Source organism: Pipra filicauda, unplaced genomic scaffold (assembly GCF_003945595.2).
Source record: "Pipra filicauda isolate LSUMZ 115617 unplaced genomic scaffold, ASM394559v2 scaffold133_size2016399_pilon, whole genome shotgun sequence".
NCBI lineage: Eukaryota > Metazoa > Chordata > Aves > Passeriformes > Pipridae > Pipra > Pipra filicauda.
Genome location: NW_024103807.1, coordinates 242,642 through 268,485, shown reverse-complemented (window position 1 = coordinate 268,485; position 25,844 = coordinate 242,642). Strand labels below are relative to the sequence as shown.

General features: G+C 49.6%; 1 protein-coding gene across 6 annotated transcripts; it reads left to right on the top strand.

The window, feature by feature from the left end:
• Window positions 1–701: 701 nt before the first annotated feature.
• TP53I11 (tumor protein p53 inducible protein 11) lies at window positions 702–25,796 on the top strand. 6 transcript variants are annotated; one of them, XM_039378248.1, is made up of 9 exons: window positions 911–1,017; window positions 14,040–14,118; window positions 14,647–14,860; window positions 17,720–18,091; window positions 19,198–19,256; window positions 19,823–19,871; window positions 20,310–20,406; window positions 21,012–21,113; window positions 22,073–25,796. In XM_039378248.1, exons 4-9 carry the CDS (start codon window positions 17,963–17,965, stop codon window positions 22,204–22,206), a joined length of 570 nt encoding a protein of 189 aa, XP_039234182.1. In that variant the 5' UTR covers window positions 911–1,017; window positions 14,040–14,118; window positions 14,647–14,860; window positions 17,720–17,962; the 3' UTR covers window positions 22,207–25,796. The 6 variants fall into 6 exon arrangements, with proteins under 6 accessions (XP_027575333.1, XP_027575330.1, XP_039234182.1 ...); XM_039378249.1 differs by lacking the exon at window positions 911–1,017 and adding an exon at window positions 13,415–13,587; XM_039378250.1 differs by lacking the exon at window positions 14,647–14,860.
• The last annotated feature ends 48 nt before the right edge of the window (window positions 25,797–25,844 follow it).

Here is a 25,844-nt window from a genome sequence, read left to right as displayed (position 1 = left end):
ATACCTTCAAACTGGATCCGTGAAACGAGCTGCGTCAAACAAACACATCAGAAACCTCCCTTGGAAAGCCAAGGAGTTGCATCTGGACAGGTACTGAGCTGCCGCCAGCTCCGCTGCCACCCCTCCGTGTGCTGATTGCCCCTGATGTTTGCCGTTAACCTTGCTGTCACTGTCTTTCATTACAATCTCATCTGGTCTAAGCCAACTGCAACATAAAAATGCCGGCACGCCCGATTCGGTCTCCGAGCATCCCTCCAGAGGGACTTGGGTGATGCGAGCCTCGCTCCAGGACAGGCTCTGGCGAGGCTGGCGGTGTGAGCTGGCCCTGCAGCCCTCTGTGCAGACGGAGAGCCAGGCTCTTCCTCGGCACCAACTCACTTGGAAAAAATATGCGTGTTCCCCTGCGCCCACGTTTGTTCCCTTTTGCCTTTCGCAGGGAATTATAAAGCAGTCCTCGAAACCACGCACCCGTGACCAGCACGATCGAGGCCCCATTTGTATCGCAAAGAAGGACTGGGATAGGAGCCTTTTGTTGTTCCCAGTTGCGGGCTTATTTCCATGGGTGCCCCCGCCCCTCCTTCCGTCCCAGGAGCCCGGCCCCTGGACGCTGCTCTTTGTTCCCACGCGCCGAGCCGCGGTCACGCGTGGCCCGTGCGCGGCCCGTGCGCAGCCCGTGCATATCCCGCACATAAGGCAGACGGAGCCCCAGCGTAGTCCGCAGGTAACCCGAGAGGCGCCCTGCCCGGGCAGCCAGTCGGCCTGGGGTCCGCGGAGCCGGTCCGGGGCCGGGCGGCAGGGCCGCCCCGTCGGGCGGTGGCGGCCGGTCCCGCCCGCCGTGGGCCGGCGCGGGCGGGGCGGGCGGGCGCGGTAAAGGCGGCGCCGCGCGGGGCCGGGCTCAGTCTGGCCGCCTGCGGGCTGCGGGCGCCGCCGGCCGCCCCCGCACTGCTCTGCTCATGGGGCAGCCGCGCCGAGCCTTCGGGACCTCCCCGCGCCGCCGGCGGGACCTGCGCTAGGGCGGTGAGTGCGCGTCCCTCCGCGCCGCGGGCTTTCCCCGCCGTCCCACGGAGTCTCGGGGGTCGGGGGCGCAGACCCCGCTGCGGCCGTGCCCCCCGCGGGGAAAGCCCGCTGCTGGCATCCGACCCCCAATCCCAGGCGGGCGTCATCGCGGACGGGGGAGGGATGGGTGGACGGACCGATGGACTGACGGGCGGACAGGGGCGGCAGGAGAGGGATCAACCTTTGTGCTGCCTGCGCATGGCTGTGATGGGACGGTCTCTGTCCTGGCCGTGCCTGGTCCGGGTGAGATGGGTGGAGGAGGAGATGGTGGAGCGCTGCATGCTGGTGGGAGAGTGGCAGGTTACCCCGAGGCGTTGGAGGAACAGGAGCCGTGCCGCCCTGCGAGCTGATTCGCAGGCGGTCACTTGACTTTGTGGCGAGGGCTTTCTCCTGGCCGTCACTCGACTCAAAGGCTGGGGTCCGATGTCGCTTCTTTTCTGGAATTGCCCCATCCTTTTATTCGTGCTCGGGAAGAATCACAGGACGCAGTCCCCAGATGAGTACCTCTGGTACCCGAAGGGGAAGGCTGTGTCCTGACCGCTGCATAGGCTAGGAGGTCAGCCTCGATGGCTGAGCAGTGCCTCGGGTTGGGATGAGGGAAGCTGACACAGCTATACTCCATGGGTACGCCTTGTAGGTGTGCCCTCCATACGCCTTGTACTCCATACTCCATACGCCTTGTAGGTGTGCCGGGGAGCTCTGGCTGCAAGGAGGGCTTGGCCATAGTAGACGGGGTGGTACTTGGGCTGGGGGGGGGGAGGGAGAAGGACAGGATGAGAAAGCTGCGATGCAGCAGAGGGCCGGGACGGACGCCTTGCCATCACAGAGGGGAAGGTGAGGTAAGCTGGCTCTCAGCGGGCTCTGCATCCCTGCCTGAGCTCGTACATTCCTGCATGCTGAGATGTCTGCCATGCCACTTGCAGTGTCTGGCTGTCCCAGCTGAGCAGGTGCACTGCTCTGTCTAGAGCAGCAGCAGCTCTTATGCTTTCCAGTTGAGCACAGCTCCAACTGAGCAAACCAGGCTGAGCAAGAAGCAGCACCTTATTCAGTGCCTGTTCCTTGCCTGCCTCAATGCTGCTCGTAGTCCACCGAGCCTTTCCCTTACCGTAGTGATGTCCCTGTCCCTCTTGCAACTGCTGAGAATCAGGGCCAGCACAGCCCGAGCTGCAAGTGATTAAATGGATACCGTTTAATCTCCTCTGTCTGCCAAGGCTGGGAGTTATAAATGCCAGCAGCAACCAATGACACCAACCTTGTTGACATTAGGGCTACCACCAGCACAGCTGAGCCATGAGAAACTACAGCGTATGCAAGAGCAGTGGCTATTCTGGATTTGGCATAAATAACTTGTTCAGTAAGTCTATCTGCACTATAGCAGAGTCTGCTGAATAATGACATTCAGGGCCTGTGAATGAGAAAAGTGATTTTAAAGCAAATAAATAGTAGTTAAGTTTTCTTAGAAAGGTTTTGGCAACCCCCCCAAATAAACAAGCTCCTAAGACTCAACATGAAGGCACCTCAACTAGCCCTAGCCATATCTCAGCAAGGTTGCATAAATACACCTGATGCATACACAGTGGTGTGCGAGGGGCACTGTGAACCTGTGGTGTCCTAGTGACTTCAGCAGGGAAGGGCTGGATACTGATGGCAGCTGGGAAAAATAGGACTTGGTTGCTTTAGAATATGTCTCTGCCTTCTTGTTCTTTGACTGCAGTGCAGAGCAAGGTCAAGGGAGCTCTTCTCTGGGTAGGTGGTTGTCCCAACCAGGAGGCTGAGAAGGTGATGTCTGCCGTACAGTCTCAAGAGCAATTGATCCTTTCTACTTGTGGGTCTGTGGTGAGGTTTTATTGTAGAGATGTGAGCACAAGAGCATCTCCAGAGAGGTACATCAAGGCGAGGCTTGGGGTGGCCATTGATCTGTGGCTGAATAAACCCCTGCCCTGGAGTTTTCTGTCCATTTGGAGCTGCTTGGAGGCTGGGGCCTGATCCAAAGGAAAATGTTTTTCTATTGTTCTCAATGAGCATCGAGTGCTGAAGCGTGCAGAATGCCTGGAGTACATCTGCAGCTGGTGTTCACTTGTCCTGCAGCTCTCTGAAGGTCAACATGCTGAATAGTAGGGGCTGGGAGGGATGGTACCACATGCTGGTTACAAGCATCAGTTTAAACTGTTTGGATCGTGAATTGTTCTTTCCTGTGTGTGTGTTTGGTCCTCATCCAGTAAGTATCCAAATTTCTAATGAGAACTGCTACATGCTGTTGGAACACAAAGAATATCTCCCTCTGATGCAGGCTGCCTTCCCAACAGGCTGCCCAGCAGGCTGCACGTTGACCTGGGTGGAGCTGGGGGCTCATCTGTGCATGAAGTGGGGCTGCCTGTCTTCTTAGCACTATGTTTTTAGTTTCAAGCTTTCCCCTGGCACAGGAAGAAAGCACACGTGAATCAGAAGGATGTTGAGATTATTTATGTTCTGCTTCTGGCCTGGTGCCAGAGGGAATGGCTTGGTGACCTTGGCACTATTGGGACATTATTTATAGAAAGTAGATCTTCTGGGTTTTGTATTTTTGACGTAGGAATGTGAAAACAAGCCTTGGCAGGAAAAGACCCAATGCTGGCCCCCAAATACATTGGCACCTTTTCCAGACCAGGAAAAACAACACTTAAGAGGCGACCAGATGTTCCCTGTTCACATGGCTTTCTGCCTTCCCTTGGAAAATACGGGTTTGGTTCTGTCCTGGAGATCGTAGGCTAGCATGAATTCATTCCATGTTTGAAGAGTTCTTGCTCAAGATAGTAAAAGATGTACACAAAGAAATCCAGCTGTAACCAAAGACACTCTTGTTGGTTTAGACATGAAGGGAAATGACAAATCAACCTCTGGCCTTGGGTTTTTTCTGTTTGTGAAGCTTTGTGTCATCTGCAAGGCTTAATGCATCTCAGTGTATTTCAGTGCCCATCTGTGGTCCTGATTAGTGTGGCTGCCCCTGGATGACAGATTGAGGGGATGAGGCTTGCAGATGCATACGGTCTTACTGGATGGCCTAGCATGCAGTGCTGGCCCCACAGCCCTGCCTCCCAGGGCTCTGGTAAAACCCCAGTGGTGAACTTTCCTTCTGTGTTTCACAATGTGCACAAGTCTCTCATCCTCTTTCTGTGTGGTGGATGTGTGTTCCAGTTAGCTGAGTCTCTAAATGTCTTTCTATCCCTCTCTATGCAAAATAACAACTTATTGAGCATCTTTGTGCACTGGTTTTGACAGGGAAATCCTTGCCTAGGGTCCATCTGACTCATCTGTACCAGAACTTGTTTGGACCCTTACCCAGCTCATCTTAGAGGACAAAGCCGAGGACCCAGAGTCTGTAAGAAAGTTCTGGTCCAGATTTATACTGACTGCCGCTTTGGTTGTGGGGAGAGGAGATCTGTCGCCAAAACAGAAAAGTGATCAAAACAATTGTAGCTGGTTTAGTGCTACAGGTGAGCAGCTTCTGTTGATGTTGGTGGTCAGAAACCATATACTCACTTTCTGAACCTGTGGAGCCAAAATCAGAAGCCTGAGCATAGAGACTGGTAGCTGGCTCCATTGCTGCAGTTTCCTAGAAGTTTTTGTTAGGGATTTGGATTAACATATTTTAAGTCAAAGGCACTGAAGAGATCATGGGGAGAAAAGCAGTAAAAAATGAATCAGTGGTTCGATAGTCCAGTCTCCTGGGGAGCGGTGTTATAGCTGTATGAGTTAATGTAGCGGGAGATGTGCACAGAGGAGTGTCAGATAATACTGGCCATTGCCGACCTGATTATTTATTTGTTTGAAGAGATTCTGTGTTTTAGAGGGAGATTAGTGTGTAGTCCCCTTTGCAGCTGCCTGCTGCTGCAAACCAGACAGAAATTTCTCCTTTTCTTATTAAAATCAGGCAGCAGAACTTCAAATGGTCGGCCCAGCAGGGCAGGTGCAGGCAGAGCAGCACACAAAGGCTTGCAGCCCTCATGTTTTTAGCTATATCCTGTCTGGGCTGAGAAAGTAAACAGTTTGGAGCCTGTGTCAGCAGCCAAATAAGAGACCTACAGAGAAAACCCACAAGTCTTCAGGAAACTCCGTGAGTGACTCAGATGATGTTTTTGTCTGAGTTCATTCAATAACCCATGATGGCAGCAGAAGCACTCTGTTGCAGTGGTGCCACCTTATGAGTGAAACACAAACCTCCGGTGTCAGATGTCTGTGGTCATGGAAAGACCTGAGAAGCTCTTCCAGTGGACAAAGGTTAGTTCAGGAATCCCATTGCTGAGCTCTAGAATCATTCCGACCCTTGTTGGGCACTGCAGTTTCTTTCTTGGCTTACAGCTAGGGCGCTGCTGTAGATGGAGATGGCTGTGACAAAGAGCAGGCAGTTTCCTGAGATCAGCCATGATCCTTCCAGATGGCCAAGGTGGTGTTTTTAATTCAGCCTTCCTGGCTGTCTGGCCCTGCCTTGCTATGCATGAAATGCACCCAGCTAGGCAGCAACCTCACTGCTCCTTGTACAGTGTTGCTGCAAAGCTGTGAGAGATGCATGGAGTGATGACTTGAGCATAACCTGGGTGCAGACACTCTGCCACATGGTCCAGAGCCCTCAGGAAGGATGGTGTTACAGAAATAGGGCTGTATTGCCAGTCTTAACAGGAGCTCCAGGAAGCAGGCTATTTTCTGAAGAAACAAGGTATTGTAAAGATCCATGGTTTTACATCCCTCTTAGTCTTTCTGTTGGACATTTAATTTTAGCTGCCTGGCATGCCATTTGTGTTAAATGTTTGGTGTATTGCAGGTAGGTAGAAACGTGAGTTTTACCTCCTTGCCGAAGGTAGAGGGAAACTCAAAACCTGCAATACTGAGTCCAGGGGAGTGAGGTGGTATTGGCTTTTCAGCAACATTTTCTTTGTGGCCTAGGAAAAAAGTTTCTGTAGAAGCTGCTTAATAGCAATAAAGAGCACCTAAACATTCCTTCACAAAAAGTGAAAATCTGCTAGGAGTCAAAGATTACACTGAGCAGGACTGAAGAATTTAGATCATTTGTCTGTGCATTACCAGGTTGTTTTCATGACAAATGAGAATAAAATACAGCTGTCTTTAATATCAGCATTGCTGTGGCATCTCAGTAAGTGCTAGCCATAGATTTGGAGTGCTTCTGAACAGCAGACACCTACAGTGCATCCTCCCACCCTCCTGCCCTATTGTCCTGCCCAGCGCAACCATTTGCTCCTTGGGATGTATGAATGTGTTCTTGCCTTGTCTGGCAAAAACCCAGCTGCTGTACATCATGAGTTCAGCCACTCCGTTCCATGAGCTGTGTAAACGTCCACTGTTCATGGACAAGTAGAATGCATTGAGGGTTAACAGATGGAGGAATAATAAAGCAGATGAGTTTATCCCCTCCACCCAATTTATTCCCTTCATCACATCACCATGCAAATTGAGTTCCCGTCATTGGTGCTTCCAAAGTACATGGGGGCAAAGAGGCTAGCCTGTAACCCCTAGAGCCACTGCTGCATGGGAATGACATTACAGGTAAGATGATGGGGACACTTCTATGTCATGAGCTCTTCTAAGCAGGAGGTTGTGCTGTACACTTGCTGACAGAGATGTATATATACACACATGCAATAGCAAAGCACCACGTGTGCCTATATACACACAATGCTGAGGAATGATCCTGATACTACTGGAACTTGTATCTGAGTGTCTGAGACTTAAAGTTGTAGAAAGAAGGGAAGGTCCTTCAACAACCCTTGATAGTAGAGATGGGACATCTGGCAATGCTGTGTTTTCCATGGTTACTTGAGACTTGATTTGTCAGCACTGGTGCTGTTACCAATGGCTTCCTGAATGTCTCTGTTGCTTCCTTGTCCCAGGGTAGAGGAGTGAAACAAAGATAGGGAGAAGGACTAGTCAGTACCATCTTTATCCTTTCTTTCCTAAGACTTCTCTTGCATGTGCCAGGCAAGATGGGAGAGAAGTTCTTAACTCTGGGACCTCCGAGTTCTTCTCAGATATCCCCTGTCACCAAGGTTATTCAATGTCACATACTAGTGTCCATACCTTTGCCTCCTCTCTGCTATAAAAAGAGAAATCTTGCTTTATTTCCTTAGGCAGATGTGGGTCCTCCGTGGCTGTGACTGGTAAGAGCTACTTAGGACATAGCATCTCCATAGCCAGCAGAAGAGAGAGAACTCCCTTCCTCGCATGTGGTTGTCTAGTTTTTTTCTCTAAGTGTGACTCAGTGCTGTGAGATGTGCAAAAAGGATCCAGTATTTGCCTAGAATCAGGTAGTGAAAAGCTGACTGCGAGGATCAAGAGTCTCGTCCATCCATATAAAAGCAATCAAAAACCTAGTCTCTCTCATCATCTACGTTCCTCCCGTGGTGTATGGAAAGAGGTAAACCACTGCAGGAGATGAAGCACCTTGTCCTAAAATAGAAACCTCTGGGGTTTGGCTCACCTTGCCTAATTCCCAGGGAGCCAAAAAGAGGGAGATGAGGAGATGTAGAGGTTCATGCTATAGTTGACGCTTCCAAACCCCACTCTCTCCACCCATGAAATGCTTTTATTCTGGGCTGGGGACAGACTGTGTCCGTGCTTGATCCTCACAGTACACATACATTGGCCTTTTGTGGAAACTAGAGAACCTGTCAGGCATCAGAGACATTGTCTCTTTCAATCTCCTTTATATTAGTTCCTTTTTCTGTTGAAAGCTTTCTAAAGGGTACTTGTGGTGCTGAATAGCCATTGCTGATAATGCACATTATGAAATCCAAAAGGAAGGTTGAGATTAAATGTCACCCACTTCACAGTCTGGGAATTCAAAGAGCCTTGTTGATCTGTGCATAATTTAGGGGTTGACAGCTCATGCATAAACAAACATGTGCACATACACATACATTTGTGTGTGTTGAGAGCTTTCCCCTGACTCAGCAACACATAAAAGCAAAGTCAGGTTGGTGTGAGTTCCTGGGGAGTGGGTGTGACATTCGTGAGGAAAGCCTGTGGATTCTTCAGGACTCTCTGACTTGAGAACCGCACAGACAAATGCAGTTGTTTCTTGGTAGTGTGGTGGGCTTCCTTTCGCCTCCCTTCTCTGTGCAGCTGCAGCTAAGCTGTGGCTGCTTTGATTTTGTGCATAAGGGTTTAATCTGACCAGAAGAATCTTCCAAGAACTTCTGGGGTGTGTGAAGGGAGTATCAGTGTGAAGTTCACCCCAAGGTATCCAAAGTGCTTTTTCCCACCAGCAGGGAATGAAGATGGACAGAAAAATTTGATGTCATGCTAAGCTGTTGTTACTCAGGCAAGGAAGGGCATTTCTGTCTCTGAAACGTTGTGTGTAATGAACCGAGTGCTGCACTGGTGCAGTGCCTGAGCCGCTGCCTTTGAAATGTTTTACCTGCTGCACGTGAGCCATATGAACTTCTGTGGTAGATTTACTTTTCATGTACTGGGAATACTGAGGCCTCAGAGGTTGAATGACCCAGCCAGCCTTGATTTCATGAAGAAGCAGCAGCAGCACTGCCAAACCTATAATCTAATATTTTGGCTTTCAGGCTTCCTACTCAGTATGCTGCTCTGTGGTTCTGTTTCTTAAAACAGCTGGTTTCACTTCCAAGTGCTCCCTTGCAAGAGAGAGGAATATGTGTGCTCCACCTCTTTCTGGGGGATGCTGTAACTCTGGGGGATGCTGCAAGACAGTGCTCCACAGACATGGCCCTGTGCACCATGCACTGCCCAACTAGTGGGAGGCGGGCTAGGAGTTTCTTCTAAGTTCTTTCACCACCACCTTGTGAATTAGCAGATCCTGTGCTAGCTCTGGCAGCAGCTATTTAGAAGTTTTCTTTTAAATCTGTCCTCCTAGCTCCTGTTTGCCCAACATGAGGAATTTTGCATCTAACATTTTTAGCAGCAACCTGTTGCTATAGAAACTGCTAAGGTGTCAGAGGGAGCTTTTTGCCACTTTGGGATGGCTACCAAGTAGTTAAGTATGCGTTTTGTTGGGAGGACTTCTCTATCATGTTTTTGCTAAGCAACTTCCCGATCCTGTCTGCATGTCTGGGCTTATTTTGTGTCTAGGGAGCCATGAGGCAGTGATACACCCGGAGTTGTAATTGTGTGTGAATGAGCAGGGCTTAATATTGGTGAATTATTTAGGGAGGGTATGAGAATGTGTTCCTGAGCTGCAGTGATGGGTCCAAGTGGTGTGTAGGGTGGTAGTCCAGGGCTCAGAGATGACAGGTGATATCAGTCTCTAGGGCAGTAAATGGTTAACCCAGAAGCAGGAGTCAAGGCTCTCACTGATATCTCCCAGCAAGAAGTCTGGGACAAGCTGCTCCTCTCCCCCTGAGACCAAAATATAGGTGAATACCAGCATACTTGGCTGGTCTGGTGGTCTGAATTCTCTTTACTAACCAGTCGAGATCCTCACCGTGCAGCGAGTCCCAAAGTAAGTCCGCACAAATCAACGTGTGTCTTTTATTTATATATTTATATATGCTTAATTTGCTAATCTACAACTTGTTATTATTTATAAATTAAATGTATGTATGTAATTAACAAGCTCTTACAGGATGTGGATGTAATAATGTACTATGGGAAATACTCCATAACATAGGGTTGTTGACAACTCAGCTGTTGGCTAATAGTCACTTGGGCCATTTTGTATCAGGCCTGATTTACAGGTATTCTGTGTCATAGTAGCAAATTTTATTGCTTGCACAACGAGAGGTGTGAGTCCTGTGAGTGTTTACGTGCCTGGAACTCAGGAAATATCCTGGCTAGACCAAAAGGCAGTCTCCCTGCTTAATGCAAATTTATTCGTCTGCCCTTTTTTCTCCCCATTGTGTGTGTGCCTAGACTGCACATCTGGTCATATCATGACAGACTATGGAGATGAGAAACCCTTTGTTTTTTACACAAATGGAAGAAAAAATCTGCTGCTGCTGGTGTGTCCTGTAGGAGTTGGTCTCAGGCTGAGGCTGCAAGTTTGCCCATGAAACAGCTTGGGAATCTGCTTTTGGGGGGCTGGAGTGGCACAGCCTCATTTAATCTTCCATTTCATGGTTTTAGACATGTTGGTAGTGTACACAGTACACTACAGTAGTGGCATTGTGCTTGGTAAGTTCCAGGTCTGCAGAACTAATGTTGCTGGAGGTGTATATCGTCATCTTTGGGGAGGGAATCTGTCAAGAATGGCTTTGAAATCACCATTTCAATGACAGTACACAGAGGGCTATTGTCTTGTGTGTGGCTCAGGGGACTTAGTCTCCCAAGTCTCCCAAACTGCAATTTCTTACAATTTTCTTATGAGTTTTGGAAACAGACAGAGGTGAAAGGAATTGTTGGAAGTAAAGAGCATTGGCTTCCTGGAGCTTTTATGAAAGGCTCTTATCAGATCCTTAGGGGCACAGTGGGAAGAAAATCTGGGGAGGTTTGAGAGTGTTGGGAGAAGAGGTGCAAGAAGCCCCGTTTTACTGTGAAGATGCACTGTTCGGCAGTGTTGTGAGTGAGGAACATGTGTATGGGCTTCTCTGTGGTCCCAGGGTTATTTTTCATAGAGCTTGTCTGAGCCTGTGTCATGCCTCAGATGTGAGGCAGAGGAGATGAAACGCGGAGATGCATCAGATTTTCTGTAAAACCGACCTTTATTGTCCTGTTTGGTTGAAGGGCTTTCCTAGCTTTTTAAGCTGCTCTTTTTCAGTAGCAAGGGTTAATTTACTTGGTGATTTGTTTTTTTTTTCTTTTTTGTGAGGGGAATTATGTGTTTTTCTGTTTGTGCATATGGGTTTTTGCTTCTAATGTTTCCCTGTAGAAATCATCTGCAGGACAGATGGCCTGCTAAGCTTCTGGGACTGTCTCTCACAAACACCTGTCTAAGGCCACTGGGAATCAAAGAGAAATTCTCCTCTTTTCATGCCCTTAAAGAAAAACAGCACCTGATCCTAGTATGTCCTGCTTGCCTCTCTCTCTCCATCCACTCAGCTCCCTGGGAACCTTAACTGCTTGGTTGTGGCCATCTGTTGAGACAGCAAGGGGCTGGGTGCAGGCTGTGGGCTGAGGCTGGGAGGCAGCTGCCAGAGCTTTTGAGAAGAGCAAGGACAGCTTTGGGCTGATGGATTGCTGTGGTCGGCTGGGCTGAGAGGGAGGAGGATGATGGAGGATGTAGACTTTTTTGTAAATAATACAGATGGCAGCCACTGAAGCAGCTCATTGTACCTTGCTGATTGTACCTTTCATCCTTTGTATTTGCAACCAAAACACGCCTCAGCAGTGAGGGATGGGCTACTTGAGAAGGCAGGGTAGCGAGGCTGGGCTTGCACTTGATGGGGGGGGTGTGCATGCACATGGCGAATGAAAGCTGAAGTCTGTTTGTCCCCTGTGCTGGGAGCCCACTGAGCCAGTGCAGTGGGGCTACAGTGGGACCAGGTGTCCAGCTGGGCACCTGTGCGGTGTCCTGCGTGCTGTGCCCGTCACCATAGCTGTGCAGGGCACCTTACTGAGCACATGCAGCATGTCACAGGCTGCCCCGCCAGCTGCAAACTAGAATTTCTCCCCTGAGGTGGTGCCAGGGCTCGCATGGAGGGATTGGCACGTTGCTGCAGGTGGTGGTTGGCAGGCCAGCAGGAGTGTGGTTGCTGTGTTTAATTATAGCTCCTGTTTGAGAAACTAGTAGAGCAACAGAGCTTTTTTATCATGTTTTGGGGAAACTGAGCACTTTACAGGTTTTGATTGCTATATAACACATCCTGTGACACGGAAAGAAACTTTCCTGTGGTCCCTGCTGAAGGAAATCTGAAACCTATGGGCAATAAAATTCTGGAGCTGGGCCATACCTCTCACTGTGGCTTGGCCCTGATAGTGGTGATTCTTGGGACAGGATGCTTTTAGAGCCACAGGGAGCTTGGGGGCATGAGTTGCCACACCCAGGGGCTGCAGAAGAGCAGTGTGGAGAAGAGTGAGGTTCTGAGCCTGCTTGGGAGATGCAACCCTAAACTGGTCCGAGGAAACGTTGCATGGAAAGGGCTGAGCAGAATTTGCATGTCCCTTTCTGCATGCAGTGATGACAGAGGAGGCAACGTGAGTTAACTCTTTCCTCCCCAGCAGGCTGCAGAGACCTCATTGTTCCCTGCTGAGGGGTGATGCTGGCTGTATCCATTGCATTTGGGGATTGCCGGAGCTGCTGGAGGCACTGAGTGCTGCTGTCTTGTGATTGGTGGCTCTGTGGCTGTGGGCAGCTCAGCACCGCTCACAAACAGCTTTGGAGGGCATCTGGCCATGGGGCACGTCCAGCCTGAAGGGTGAGCTTTAGATGTGCCTGAGGCTCTTGCGCATCTCAGGTGGTTTGGGTTTTGTCTGTGGGAGGTGATCTGGAGGCACCCAGTGAAGACGTCTTTTGACCTAAGGATCTTGCTTTGCATTTTCAGTGTGAGATCTACTGCCTAGCTTTGTCGGTATTCCCTAAGGAGGACAGTGTCCCTGTTCCTGTTAGAGTTGCTTAAAGAAATAGCAGGGCTGTGGCAGAGTTGGGGATGAGCCTCTGGCAAGAGATGTTCCTGCTGGTTTTGCAAAGAGCTGTCTTTGCTGAAAGGTCTAGTGTTTATATGGGAATAGAGTCCTGTGTACGTGGCTTGTTACAGGTGACAAATCTGAAGTATCACTGTTGCTTGGGTGTACAGACTGTGCCGAATTGAGCAGGAGCAGCAGCTGCATTCTGCTGCTGTGATGACTGAGTGCTAATTGTTTTTACTGCCTGAGCATCAGGTTATTTTTGGCTTGATCAAGTTTCATTCCCAGCTGGCTGGTGGCAGAGAGGTCCTAATCATCTAAATCTCCACGCGTGACAGAAATCTAGGCAGGGAGCTGGTACATTCACCATGGGTTGGGGATGTGCAGTTGCAGAAATACAGCATGAATATAGCTGTAACTTGGTAGTTACATGGGATAGGGGAAGTTCTGGCTCAGGGTCTGCTCCACCAAGGGCTTCCTGGGGAAACTTTTGTTAGACCGTTTGGATAGGATGCACAAAGATGTTTTGTGGTTCTCAGGTGCAATGTTGGGTTAGACAAGGGGGTTTACCTCATCCCTCAGTATTTCAGAGTCCTGAAGTGTCCGAAGTTCTTTACCAAGAGATTTTATGCATGTATAAAGTGAGCAGACTGAACCTTCACATGTAGGGGCGAAAAAAGGAGTCTTGGATTCTATTCAATTAGGCAACAGCCTAATGATTGCAAGAGATGAGATACTTGGTAGGTGTGTGCATCCTGTCCTTAATCTACTTGTTCCCACTGCCTCTTCTCTTTACCCTGCTCGTGTGTTTGAGCCCAGGCTTTCTCACTGGCTCTGTGGCTGCGATGGTATGGGGTCCAGAGCAGCTGCTGTGGACCTGGTACTGTCCTCACCAGAAAGCAGACGGAAACGCCACAACGTGGAGAAACAGCAGAAGAGCTGGACAAGTCCACTACAGCTGCTGGGCCCTTGCAAGAGAAATGCTGTGGACATCAGCCTGTCTGTGAGGGCCAGGTACAGCACAGCTGCCATGGTGGGTGCCCCTCTCATGTGCACATCCCCTTGTGCTGCTGCAGTGCTGGAGAACTCCCCTGGGCTCTGCCAGGGTGCTCCCAGGGGTACTCCAGTATTGTAAAGGGACACTACCAGAGCTTTATACTTACTGTTGGTTCTCAGCCTGTGGCCCATGGAAGATACTTAGGCATGTCAAGTGCCCTGCTAAGCTGTTACAAAGGACATACATCCACTGCAGCTTCTTGGTTCATTCTGAGGCATAACAAATCCAAGTGGGCTCAAGATGTTGTCTCAGGCGTATTGACTTGGGAAATCTAAAACAGGACAGCAAGAGTCCTTTCCCTGGCCTGAACATGGTAGAGCTGAACAAACTGTGTCCAGCTTAAATGTATAAACCTTTCACTCATTGTCCTGGCTTGACTCTGGTTCGTTGTCTCTTCCTCTGCTTGCAGATTCGAAGTTCCCTCAAACCCCTGGAGCAAGAGGTTCTGTAATGTCACCTCTTTAAATCAAGCAGCACTTCTTTGTCAGGTAAAAGGCTGCACTGTGGATGGCAGTGCCACTGAAACAACATCCAGCTTAGCAGTAGGCAGCATCCCTGTCTTCAGGGCCCTGGGGAACCATGTCCTCCCAGGCAGGAAGGATGCAACCCATCTGCAGCTTGGCCTTGGCTTGCCAAGGCTGTAGGCAATCAGCTTCAGGTGCCTGCAGGAATGGGGTCTGGTTCCCCTCTCTCAGTGCCGTGCACCCCCCGTGACAGGCGCACAGCTCTGGCTGCTGCAGCACCGTTGTGTGTGCAGTTGAGTCTCCTGTCTCCCACACTGCAGAGCTCTCCTCTCCAGACACTGGGAGGGAAGCAGAGATGTTGGGGGAAGAGCTGTGGAGGTGGGGAGAGATTGAGCTATCATTAGCATGGGACCAGTGAGGTTTCTTTGCACCAAACCACTAAGCAGTAGCTATCAAAATTGAGTGCAGTATGCTGAACAGCTGAGCAAGGGAGCAGAGATTGAAAGGAGCCTGTGAAGAAAAGGGATTTAAGAGGAAAAAATCCTCTTTCAGCTGCACACAGGCACTGTCCAACACAAGAGAGCTGTGCCAGGGAGTAGGAATTGCCTGTTTATGGTGATTGATCTGCGCAGCCCCTGGGATGCTTGGAAAAAGGATTAAGGAGGCGAGAATTGCAGGAGAAGGAGGAGGTGGAGGTTTACCTTTGAAAACTCACAGGCTAATAGAATCCATCCTCTAAATTGTCAGTGTGTCAGGATACATTAATGTAAGTATAATGTTTTCAAATCCTCAGCATCTTCTATCTGAATGTCACTGAATTAGCACTGATGCATTCATTAGCTCATTATCCATTAATATGCAGTATTTTTTAGGCTGGCTCTATCTCTGGATAACGGGGTTAGAGATGTGGAACTGGCTGCGGGGCCATGCCATAGCTGTGCTTAGTGCTATAGGGGGGGTGTGGTTTTATGTACCAGAATGGCCTTCAGTGATTGTTTTATTGGCATTTGTATCTGGCCTGTGTTGTCCCAGCTCTTAGCCAGTGGTTTACCACAAATTGGTGGAAACTCTTAATGGGAGAGCAGTGCTAATGATGATGGGAATAAATTTCCAGCAACTCCTGCCCTGAAAGCAACTGTCAAGACAATTGATGAAGGCAAATTTTGATCTTTTGGCCTTGGGTCAGTTGCAAAACTGCCTCTGTAATCACAGAGCTGTTCAGTCTTCCTTGATGAGTCATGGAGTCCCCACTTCAACCCCTACCACCTTCCTTTGCTTCTTGCCCTCAGGAGAAATTCTCTATTCCTTTTTATCTGTCTTCCCCCCTGTCTTCCCCCCTGTCTTCCCCCCTGTCTTCCCCCCTGTCTTCCCCCCTGTCTTCCCCCCTGTCTTCCCCCCTGTCTTCCCCCCTGTCTTCCCCCCTGTCTTCCCCCCATCTTTGTCTTCTCCCTTTGCTTTGTTTTCTTTCTTCCCCCCCCATTCCACCTTCCCTTTCTCTACCATTTTTGACCATGAGGCCAGAGCAGGAGATGTGGGCAGCAGGCTTTCCCTGGCAAGAAACCAAGAAGTGCAAGGCTGGCATGGCCAGCATACTCAGCACCCCAAGTCCTATTGAGACCAGCAAGCCTCAAGGTCTCTTATCCCTGAGGAGAGCCAGTAGGATGCTGCTGCTCAGGCCCTCTGCAGATTTTTCCCTCAGCTATCAAGTCTTCATGGAAGGACTTGTGTTTGCTCCACACCAAAGCACATGGGAAAGGGAGAGTGGCCAAATAGGTACCCAGCACTTTTACAGGGGTGTGAGAGTCCTCCTGACAGCCTGGTATACCTGGGGCATCATGTGTCAGCCCTTCATTTGGGATTGTCTTCCTCGTGTTCCAGAAGCTGCTTTGGGCTGTATGAGGGCTGTGGGATGGCCTCAGAGTGGTCCTGAGGCTCAGAGTGAGAGAGAGGAGCATTCACCAGAGGTGTGTTGCTTCAGCATTGGAATGGATAGCTTTGATCAGAAAATACTGGACTAGAAATATGACAGCAACATGTCTTTTCTGGTTTCAGCAGTTCTGGTGGGGAAACTACTCAGCATCCAGCCTTGTGAGTCTGGGTCAGACAGGAGCAGGAAGAACTGCAAAAACTGTAGTAAAGGAAATTAAAAGGGTCAAACTTTTCTTTTTGATGTATCACTCTGGCTTTGGGGTGGATTTTATGTGCAGATTATCTAGATTTGAGTACAAACAATTCATTGTGACAGTTTGGGTCGGCAAATTCTAGACATGATAAATCTTTCAAACTTTTCTACTGTCAGCTACCGTTTGAGCTTCCTGCCTTGTGCTCGAGGGTAGGCATGAATATACAGCTTCTACCTTCCTCCTAAGCGGTTGTTTTCCATTGTCCTACTTCTGAAATATTTCTAGACCCTGCCTGCTGCATCTGGCTCTGTGCTGCTTTTCCAGGAACCTGGGCTTAGTTATTCAGTGGAATCAGAGCAAGAAAACACATCCAAAAAAACCCCCCTACAATCCAAAAGAAGCACTGAGTAGCTGAACTGGCTCATTGAAAAGCATTTTGCCTCTTGGTCTGCCAAAAGGGTCTAATTAAATCATGGGAGTCCTAGCAAGACCTCTTAACTTTGCCTTAGAGAAAGAGTTATGTTGGGCACTTGCAGACATGACTGGCCATTCTTGTCTGAACCACTACAGAGAAGGGTTTTCCTTTGAGAGGGAAATCCCTTGCAAGGCAGTGGGACAACATTTGCATGCACAATGCCAAAATAACTACCACCTCATTTCATTACTCCCTGAAGACTCATGAAATACTTAAGTATAAATTGTCTCCTCCTGAGGCAGCTGTGGGAAGGCTTGGCCGGGGCACGGGGCTGCTGGTGCTTGAGCCTGATGCTTGCTTGGGCTGGATTAGCTTTGCCTGGTGCCTGGGAGCATTTGTCTGTACGTCTCTGGGAGGGTGAAGCAGCAAATGGAAAAAGGGGTTTATTTACAGCTGAACCAAGATGAAATGAAAATGAATTGGAAGAAAAGGCTTTCCAAACTGAGGGTTCCCAGAGTTTTATGATTGTGGGATGATACAGAGTGATTTCATGGAACTCAACACCTCTACCTTTATACCACCATACCAAGGCAGAAGTTATCTTTTCCATCACAGTTTCTGTCAGTTGCCTTTGTCTTTACTTATCCCAGGCAATATTTGTAGTTTCTAGTTGCCATCATCTTCTGTTTCCCAGAAAGCAACATATCTTCAAGAGAAGTCATGCCTCTAGCTTCTTGCTGTCCAGGGGCTGATGTTTTCATGCATGATGTTGCATGGGGACTGCAACATGTGAGGCAGGTGGGACACAAATAAATGAGACTTGTTTGGGTTTTGGCCTGAAATGGCGGCTGAAGGGTGTGATGTATTGCATGGGAAAGGACAAAAGGCAAAGCATCACTTAATGACTTTAATTCCCCTAGTCTGAGAAGCATTTAATTCTCCTAATCTGGGAAACAGCAGAGGTACTGCTGGGTATTGCCTCATGCTGGGATAGACCAGATTATCGTTTGTAGGTCAAAAGCATTTATAACTAAGTTCCCACACTAAAGCCATGCTTTTCTGATTTTTTTCTTTCCTCCCATGGCAGATTCCAGTGATGGCAGGATCAGCCTGAGATGAGCTATCCGTAGGTGGGGTTGGGCCTTGTTCCCAGGGCTCCCTGCCCCATTGCAATGAGGAGCCATCTGCCAGCCTAACAGAAAGTTTTTTGTGGTGGTGGTGGTTTTTTTTTCTTTCAAACCTCGTGAAATTTCATGTGACGGCAGAGCCGCTTCCTGCCCCCTCCTTGTGCCACCTTGCAGCCAGGACTTGGTGGTGGAGGGCCACCACCATGGCGGCGAAGCAGCCCCCGCCGCTGATGAAGAAGCACAGCCAGACAGACCTGGTGAGCAGGCTGAAGACACGCAAGATCCTGGGGGTCGGCGGGGAGGATGACGACGGCGAGGTCCATCGCTCAAAGGTGAGGCCAGAGGAGAGGGAAACCTGCAGTAATGATGGAAAAGAGACCTTCTGCTGGGCAAAGTAAGGTGGTGTGGAGCTTTTTTAGCATCTAGTTTCTGCATCCACTTTGGCAAAGGCTCCCAGCTCCATAAGTCTCCTCTAAAGGGAAAGATGAAGGCTGTGGTGGCACAAGCAATGCTGCCTTTGAGCAGCGATGGGCTGTGCAGCCTGCTGGGTGAACAGGAGCTGCCTAACATTGCTTTTTGTGATAATAGGGTGAGCTCTACCTTCAAGCTTCCTTAATTCATTCCTAACATTGTATTGCTGAGACACCTATGAGCTAACTTGGAGCTGGTGCTATAAGACCATGGCACCACCAATGTCCACCAGCCAGTGGCCTGGACACTGGAGCAGCACTTTAAGCAGTGCCTCTCAAAGAGGCCTGAATTGCAAACAAACAACCTGTTTAACTGATACACCAGAGCTGGAGGACAAGGATATGCCCCACAGGAGTCCTGTCCCCAGTGCTCTGTAGAGAACTTGCTGGCAGGGGATTGCCTGGTTCCTGCCTGTGGGTGGAGGGCAGCACAGAGCTCTCTGCAACCGAAAGGTCCCCCAGTACCTTTCTTTGGTGGTGGTCTATGTAGTCTTCCCACCCACATGGTTTTCCCATCCTCATGGTTTGGGGTAGTCACAGCCAGGCATTGCTCTGGGCAGCGTGGACATGAGAGCAGGACAGATGCTGTGTACACCCCAAGGGCTCTGCTGGAGCCTGTGCTCCATCAGGATGTGACACGCAGGTGGTGTGTGCGAGTAGTCAGTTCCCTTCTTACATAGGTAAGAGTTGACAAGAGTTAATGTTGACCCTGCCCTAGCCCCATGCTGCAGGTGATAGATCCCAGTAAGGAAGCAGTAGAGGCTGCAGCTCCTGGTGGAAATCAAGGTAACCTTTGGCAGGTATTGGGACCAAGGGGTCACAGATGAATCCCTTGTCCTCCTCCTCCTTCCAGCCCTCTTAGAGATAAACTCCCACATGGACTTGGGTATGTGGTTTTGGGCTACAAATACTGCCTGAAGACGGGAAGGATCTGCTTAGTGACTTTGTGCCTTTCATTTGAATTTCAGATTAGCCAAGTACTGGGAAATGAAATAAAATTTGCTGTTCGGGAACCACTGGGGCTTAGGTAAGATATTGGATCACTTTGAAGCTGGGTCATCTGAGAGCCCTTTGTCACAGCATCCCTGGCAGCTCTGGCTTCTGACACCTGTTCTGCTGCTATGCCAGCATCACTGCTCCCTGCAGGAGCTTCTTGGAGGCTGTAGGATCAGACCAGTTCTGCCTTTTTCCCCCATAAATCAGCCTGAGGCCTGCAAGTTCTTGTCTCACAGCATGTGCTGGGAACTGCAAGGACTGTGTGGGGCTGGAGGAGTTTCTGGTCTCCTATGTGACAGGTGTGTCCTGTGGGGACCCTGCTCTGCTCCATCCTCTTGGCAGGGTTACTTCCCTCCTTTGTGCGGGTGAGGGGGAGTTTGGCTCTGTCTCAGCAAAGCTTGTATGCACGCTGAGGCTGGAGCTAGTGGGATGTGGAAAGCTGAGTCCTACCATGGGAGGCTTCAGGCTGTCTCAGTTGTGCAAGGGGAAAGGATGAAGGCTGATGAAGGGGCAGGAAGACAGAAATGCTTTGTGAAGTATGAGTGATGGGATCACCTCTGAGCTCACGCTGGGTCCTCTATCTTCCCTCTCATACAGGGTCTGGCAGCTGGTTTCCGCCGTCATGTTTTCTGGGGTCGCCATCATGGTGAGTGAGGGATGTGGTCCTGGGTACTGCCAGCTCCTGACTACCAAAGGGTGCCCCAGCATGGCTCTTTGACCCCTGGCATTTATCTTCTTCCTCTGCCTTTAGCAGCTACCGTTTTCCCCTGTGAGGCCTTTGCCCTCACTGTCTCAGTAATGGGCTTTGCCAGCAGTGTCCTTGGCAGTTTGTTCTCATCACCAGAGTTTGCTTTCATAGTCAGGGTCATAAAGCACACATGGCATGGCAGCCTAGGCCATAGAAACCAGCCATGCAGCCCATAGCTGACATGATGATATTTCTTGCACCTCCTTAATTTCCAGTTTCCTGGCTAGTGGCTCCAATCCCAGGAAGGTATGATGTTGGAGCACTGCTGCTTAAGAGGACACATTTTGGTGGCCCTGGTGAGTGCAAGCTGCTGAGTCTCTCTCTTGCCTCTGCCAGGCCCTCGCTTTCCCTGACCAGCTCTTTAATGCCATCTTCGAGGAGGAATCGGTGAGCAGCAAGACTCCCATCCGGCTCTATGGAGGAGCCCTCCTCAGTGAGTGCTGTGCCACTGTACTGGGACACATGGCTGCCGTAGAGTAAGGGGACAGGAGGCCAAAAGGGCAGGAGGGGACAAAGTCCATCCCCAGCCAGCCAGCGAGCTGTAGCTGGAGAGCAGAATATCTGCTGTTAGCAAAGAAATTGTTGAGGTGTATTTTGAAAAGCTTGGCCACTGCTGCTTTTTCCTAGCAGAGAGTCAGGCTTGCTGCACGTAGGAGAAAAAGGTCTGTGCATTCTCTGAATACCTAGGAAAGCACCCCAAGTACCCCAGCAAAAGGAGCCTGCAGCTGGGCCAGGTGAGGGGTGCTGGGCTGGGGCTGGGGCAAGGTGCACCCGTGGGAGTGGGAGGGGAGGTGGGGCCGGCGGCAGCATCCCAGGAGGGAACCAGGAGGTGGGAGGCAAAGGACAAGAAGGTGAGGTGAGCTTGAAGAAATGGTTTGGGAAGGAAAACCGTCGTCCTGCAGCGGCACCGCGCGGGGCTGTCGAGAAGCGCCGCGGCGGCGGGCGGGGCGTGTGCGCCGGGCAGTGGGAGGGCGGGCGCGGTGCCCCTTCTCGCTGCCGCCCCGGCCCTCGGGCAGCGCGCTACGCTGTCCCTCGCAGGCATCGCGCTCATCCTGTGGAACGCCCTGTATACCGCCGAGAAGGCCATCATCCGCTGGAGCCTGCTGGCCGAGGCATGCTACTTCGCCGTGCAGTTCCTGGGTGAGTGCCCGCGGGCTCCGGCCGGAACGAGGAGGAGGAGGAGGAGGATGCGAAGGCTGCGTGCCCGCATTCCCGGCGGGGAACGGTGCTCAACGGTGGGCAGGGCAGCGGTGTGAGCGGTACTGGAGCATCTTCCCAGCCAGCTGCTCTCCCTTTTCTTCCGACATGGAGTTGCTCACTGAAGGGTGAAACATTGCCCTTTGACAATTCATTTATTTTTCTTCCTGAAAACGTCCTGGCCTTCACAGCCAGCACTCATCTTTGGTTGAGCAGGCTGCCTACATGCAGGGTCTGACAAGAAAAGACTGTAGCAACCTACACTAAAAAGGGGGATGTTCAGTCATACCAAAGCAGAGAATAACAGTTTAGCTTGTTTCTAGGGAGCTTATCTATATTTAACAAAGAAGGGGGTTCTTATGTGTGTGTATTGGTAACTCATGAACTGTGATGCTGATTTAGATATGGGCTATGTGTTGGTAGCCAAAAAAGAGACATGTTCGATTGAGGCAGTGTGTGTGGACTGTGCATGTTTTGTAGGTGCTCCAAAAGTTGAGAAATGTTTATCAGCACTGAAGTGTTCAAGCCACAAAGCAAACTCAGGGAGATGTGGCTCCCACATTTAACACCTGAGCATGATGGAAACTTGCATCTGCTCAAGTGACCATTTCAGGCTGTGGCTGCCTGAATGCGGGGCTACATTTAAAGGAGGGTTTCTGTAAGTAAGAGCTCTGGAGTTTGTGACTGGTTGCAAGGCTGTAAAATCAAGCAAGTGAAGAGCCTCCAGCATGGATTCACTGTGCATGCAAGTAAGCCTGTGCTGAAAGCTCCTGCGCTCGCAAGGCTCAGCAGCTCTTGCCAAGACACTGCGTTAGAGGGCAGCAGAAAACAGCTTTGTGTTATTTGTTCGTTTGTGGTTTTGTATTGCCAACCTCTGCCTTGTCTCTTTCCTTCTTCTCCAGTTACCACTGTCTCCCTTGCTGAGAGTAGCCGGATAGCCACGGGTGCCGTGCTCCTCCTGGTCAGCCGAGCCCTCTTCATTATCATCAGCATTTATTATTATTACCAAGTTGGACGTCGTCCCAAGAAAGTCTAATTCCTGGGCTTTTTTGTTATGGGAAGGGTGGGAGGGGGGAGTTTGTGTCGGTAATTTTGCATTATAATTATAACTTTTTTTTTTAGTTTTTAATTAGTCTCTTTTGGTTCTAAAGTAGTTTCCTTCTTTACCGGCATGAATCAGTGTGCAACCCGGTGCTGGTAGCACTGCCAGCTGAAATGGGGGGGAGCAGCATCAGGTGGGACCCCCCAGCCTCTCTGCAGGAGGTGAGGAGCAGCAGGAGGAAGGCTCAGGGAAGTGTGTAGGCCTGGCAGGCTCAGGGAAAAAAAGGCCAGTTTTCTGGGAGGAACTGGCCAATTGGATCACAGGCTCTGAACCCGATGGAACAAAGCACAAAATAAGGCCAGCATATTGAAACCAAATCCCTGAGGAGACAGGGCAGTAAGACAACCAATGAAGGACTCAGCTACTCTACTTGGTAAGCCTTGCACCTGCCTGATGGAATGTATGCCCATGTGTACAGCCCGTTCCCCTTTTAGCAAGTACTGACTGTCTAGGTAGCTGGGGGCTGGATGGGGTCAAACTCAGTGCTTTACAAACAGCTCTTCTTTCCTTGCTGCCAGAGGTGCATTTTTGTGTAGTTTATAGTTTTGCACCAGGTGCTGTGCAGAGCTTGGCAGGAGATATACCAAAAGAAGAGGGAGAACCCTTGCGTGTTCCCACTAAAGGGACAACACTGGGAACAGTGGAGCAGCTTGAACTACAAGATGGGAGAAGTGAAGGAAGCTATTGGAAATAGCCCATTGAGCACAAAGACATCCCCTTGTTTGTGTTTCATGAAGTTTGTAGGCTGGGGTCCTATCCCCTTCACCCTGAAATAGTTCCTGCAGTTGCAGCTTTACTGATGGTAGTAGCAGAGGTGGGTGTGAGGTCACATCTAATGTTTTAGTTAAGCAGGGGCTGGAATGCCGTTGAGGCTACCACTAGTAAGAACAGAGCAAGCATCAGTCCAGATGCTTGGGTCAGGGAGCAACCTCTAGAGATGGCTGTGGGAGATGGTGTTCCAACTCTGCTGATATGCAGGTATCACATCTCTTCTGACCTGGAGAAGAGAGGACCAAAGTTTGTAGCATTAAGATATTTAACTGGGATGAAGAACAGCAAGGAGTGGAGCATATGAAGGCATCATTGCCTTTTCTGGTTCTGTCAAGGCCGGATTTTAGTACTTCAGTGCTCACCGGGCAGTTTCTTCAACACCTCCTGGGCTTTAACAGCATTGGCTGCCCTACTTCCTAGCGCTTTCCTTGTGGATTATGCTTGTCCACGATTAGAGGTGGCAGTTTATTCTCTGTGGGACTAAAACCAGAAGGTCTATGTACAGGATATGGACTTCTTACTCATGCACTACTGTTGACTGGATCAGAGCATGCCCTGTAATAGAGCTGATGTTCCAAAATCCCAGTAGAAAGATGCCTACGCAAACAGAACTGCTTGTGTGAACAACAACCCTCAAGCTACTGGTGAGACTGGGATCTATGGCTATTGCTATTTAATATCTTAGTAGAGTTAGAAGAAGGTAGTGGGTAGTAAATTGTATGTTGTGTTAGTGCTTTTGGCATTTAGAAGCAGCTACATAAGCTTGGGACACTGTGTGCATTGTACTTACTGGCCATGCAAAATGCCTATCAGGTAAGAATATTGGAAACATCACAACTATAACTTAGTTTCTTACCTAAGAAGTAGATCAAGTGGAGAGGCAACATCCAACAGCAGGCTAAATTCTGGAGCCTCCCAAGAACACACACTTGTCAAGCTGCTTTCAGCATGTCAAAAAATTATACTGAGCAACTAAAACTTTTAATTAAGAGGAGTGTTCCTGTTCAGGTGGAAGAATTGGGCTCTCAGAGGGAAACCGTTACCTGTGAGGCAGGTAATGATCAAATGCAGCCTGGAGAGTATCAGAAATTAGACCAAGTGGTGCTATGTGCAGGAGCAGGAGCATAGCAAGCTGTGGCTGTTGCTCTCACCCTGTGCATCACCTGCATGGGCAGCTGCAATGGCCTCAGTGTGGCACTTTGGCTGTAGTTGTTGGTATAGGTACGTGAAGCTTGATTCTTTGTGTTTTGGGGCGTCACATGAATGTATACACAGATTGATGGTTGGTTGGGGGGGGGGAATTATGTTTCTGGGACAGACAAGTAAAACCACAGCAAAAGCAATCTTGCAGAAGAAGGAAATGGAGGGTCTTCTTAATGCTGCCTCCCATCTGTGTTGGCCACAGGTCCCATGAACTTAGTTAGGACTCTGGTTTGATTAGTGTACCTTAAAATATCATCCCGTAAGTGAGAGAAATGAGTTAGTGTGTTCTGTGAGAGAAGTTCTCCAAAGACTTCTTGATGGTTAAATCAGGTGTGGGAGGGTGGAGGAAGCAGTTACAGCTTTCCAGAGTAGCTTTAAATTAGGTGAGATCAGATGCCTCTGGTCCCCTGCTTAGTAGCTGCCTCTGCAAAACTTGAAATAATCAGCCACTTCTAGGTTTGCCAGATAACTGGGGGAGTAGCCACTTAAAAGATTTCATACTACTTGGTACCTAGTCCTTAAAGCGGAGTGATGGAAGAAGTTGTTTTATTTTGATGCTTCTTGCTCCATCTTGCTATCAAGGGACCATGTAGAAATCATGGAAATGGACTGGGGCTTTACACCTCTTCTACAACTAAGTTATGGTCCCTGGCACGTCCCTTCTCATCAGCAAGGTGCGGCAGGAGAAACATGACCAGGCCCGTTGGAGGTGGTGAATGGGTAGCAGGGGAGGTCTAAGAGGGTGTTTCTCAGGGTGGCTTGAGGATGAAGCCCAGGCAGAGCATCTGCAGCACTGCCAGAAACCCACTGAACCTGGTTGTCTTCATTCTTTTATGAATGAGGGAGAAGGAAGGAGGATGCCAAAAAATTTTGTACAGAATAGTGTCCCTAATAACAGAAGTGCTGGCATCATAGCTGAGCGTGGCAGTTGAGCACATAATTTGGGATCAAAAGCCTGAGGCATCACCTCAGGCTCTGCTACTGATCTGAGAAAAAAACTGTCTCCACAGGCCTCAGTTTCCTTATCTGTTTATACTGTGAGAGAGGCCTTGGACTGGTGTCATTCCCAAGGGAGACTGCAGTGAAGTACCTGTATTTGTACAGTGCTGTGCAGGGCTGGGAGTCTGTTCCCCAGAGGGTTGTGCTCCAAGCAGGCACAGGCCAGGACTTAAGGCTGACCCCCTTTCTCTGCCAGGGATGAACCCAAACCCTTGCATTCGCAGAACCCTCACTTTGGAGGGTGAAGAAAGCTCATCACTCACATAACTCCCTACATCACCGTATTTATGCCTAACCGGTATCTGGCAAACTGGAGCTGGTGACAAAGGAGAGGCTCTGTCTGTCCTAATTTGGCCTCTCCTTTCTGATCAAGGGTTTTTACATGGGGGGGTGGGGGCGGTGGGGTGGTGCAGGGGAGAATGGGACACTTCAATTTATACCTCATTTTAGCTGCTGTACTTGAGTTTATTTCTCCTATGGTAAGAAAGTGACTGTACTGAACACCAAGCAAATAGTGAAAATTAAAGCTGTTTCACTTCACTGTCACAATATCTTTTATTTTGTTTTGGTTTTTTTGTTGGTTTTGTTGGGTTTTTTTT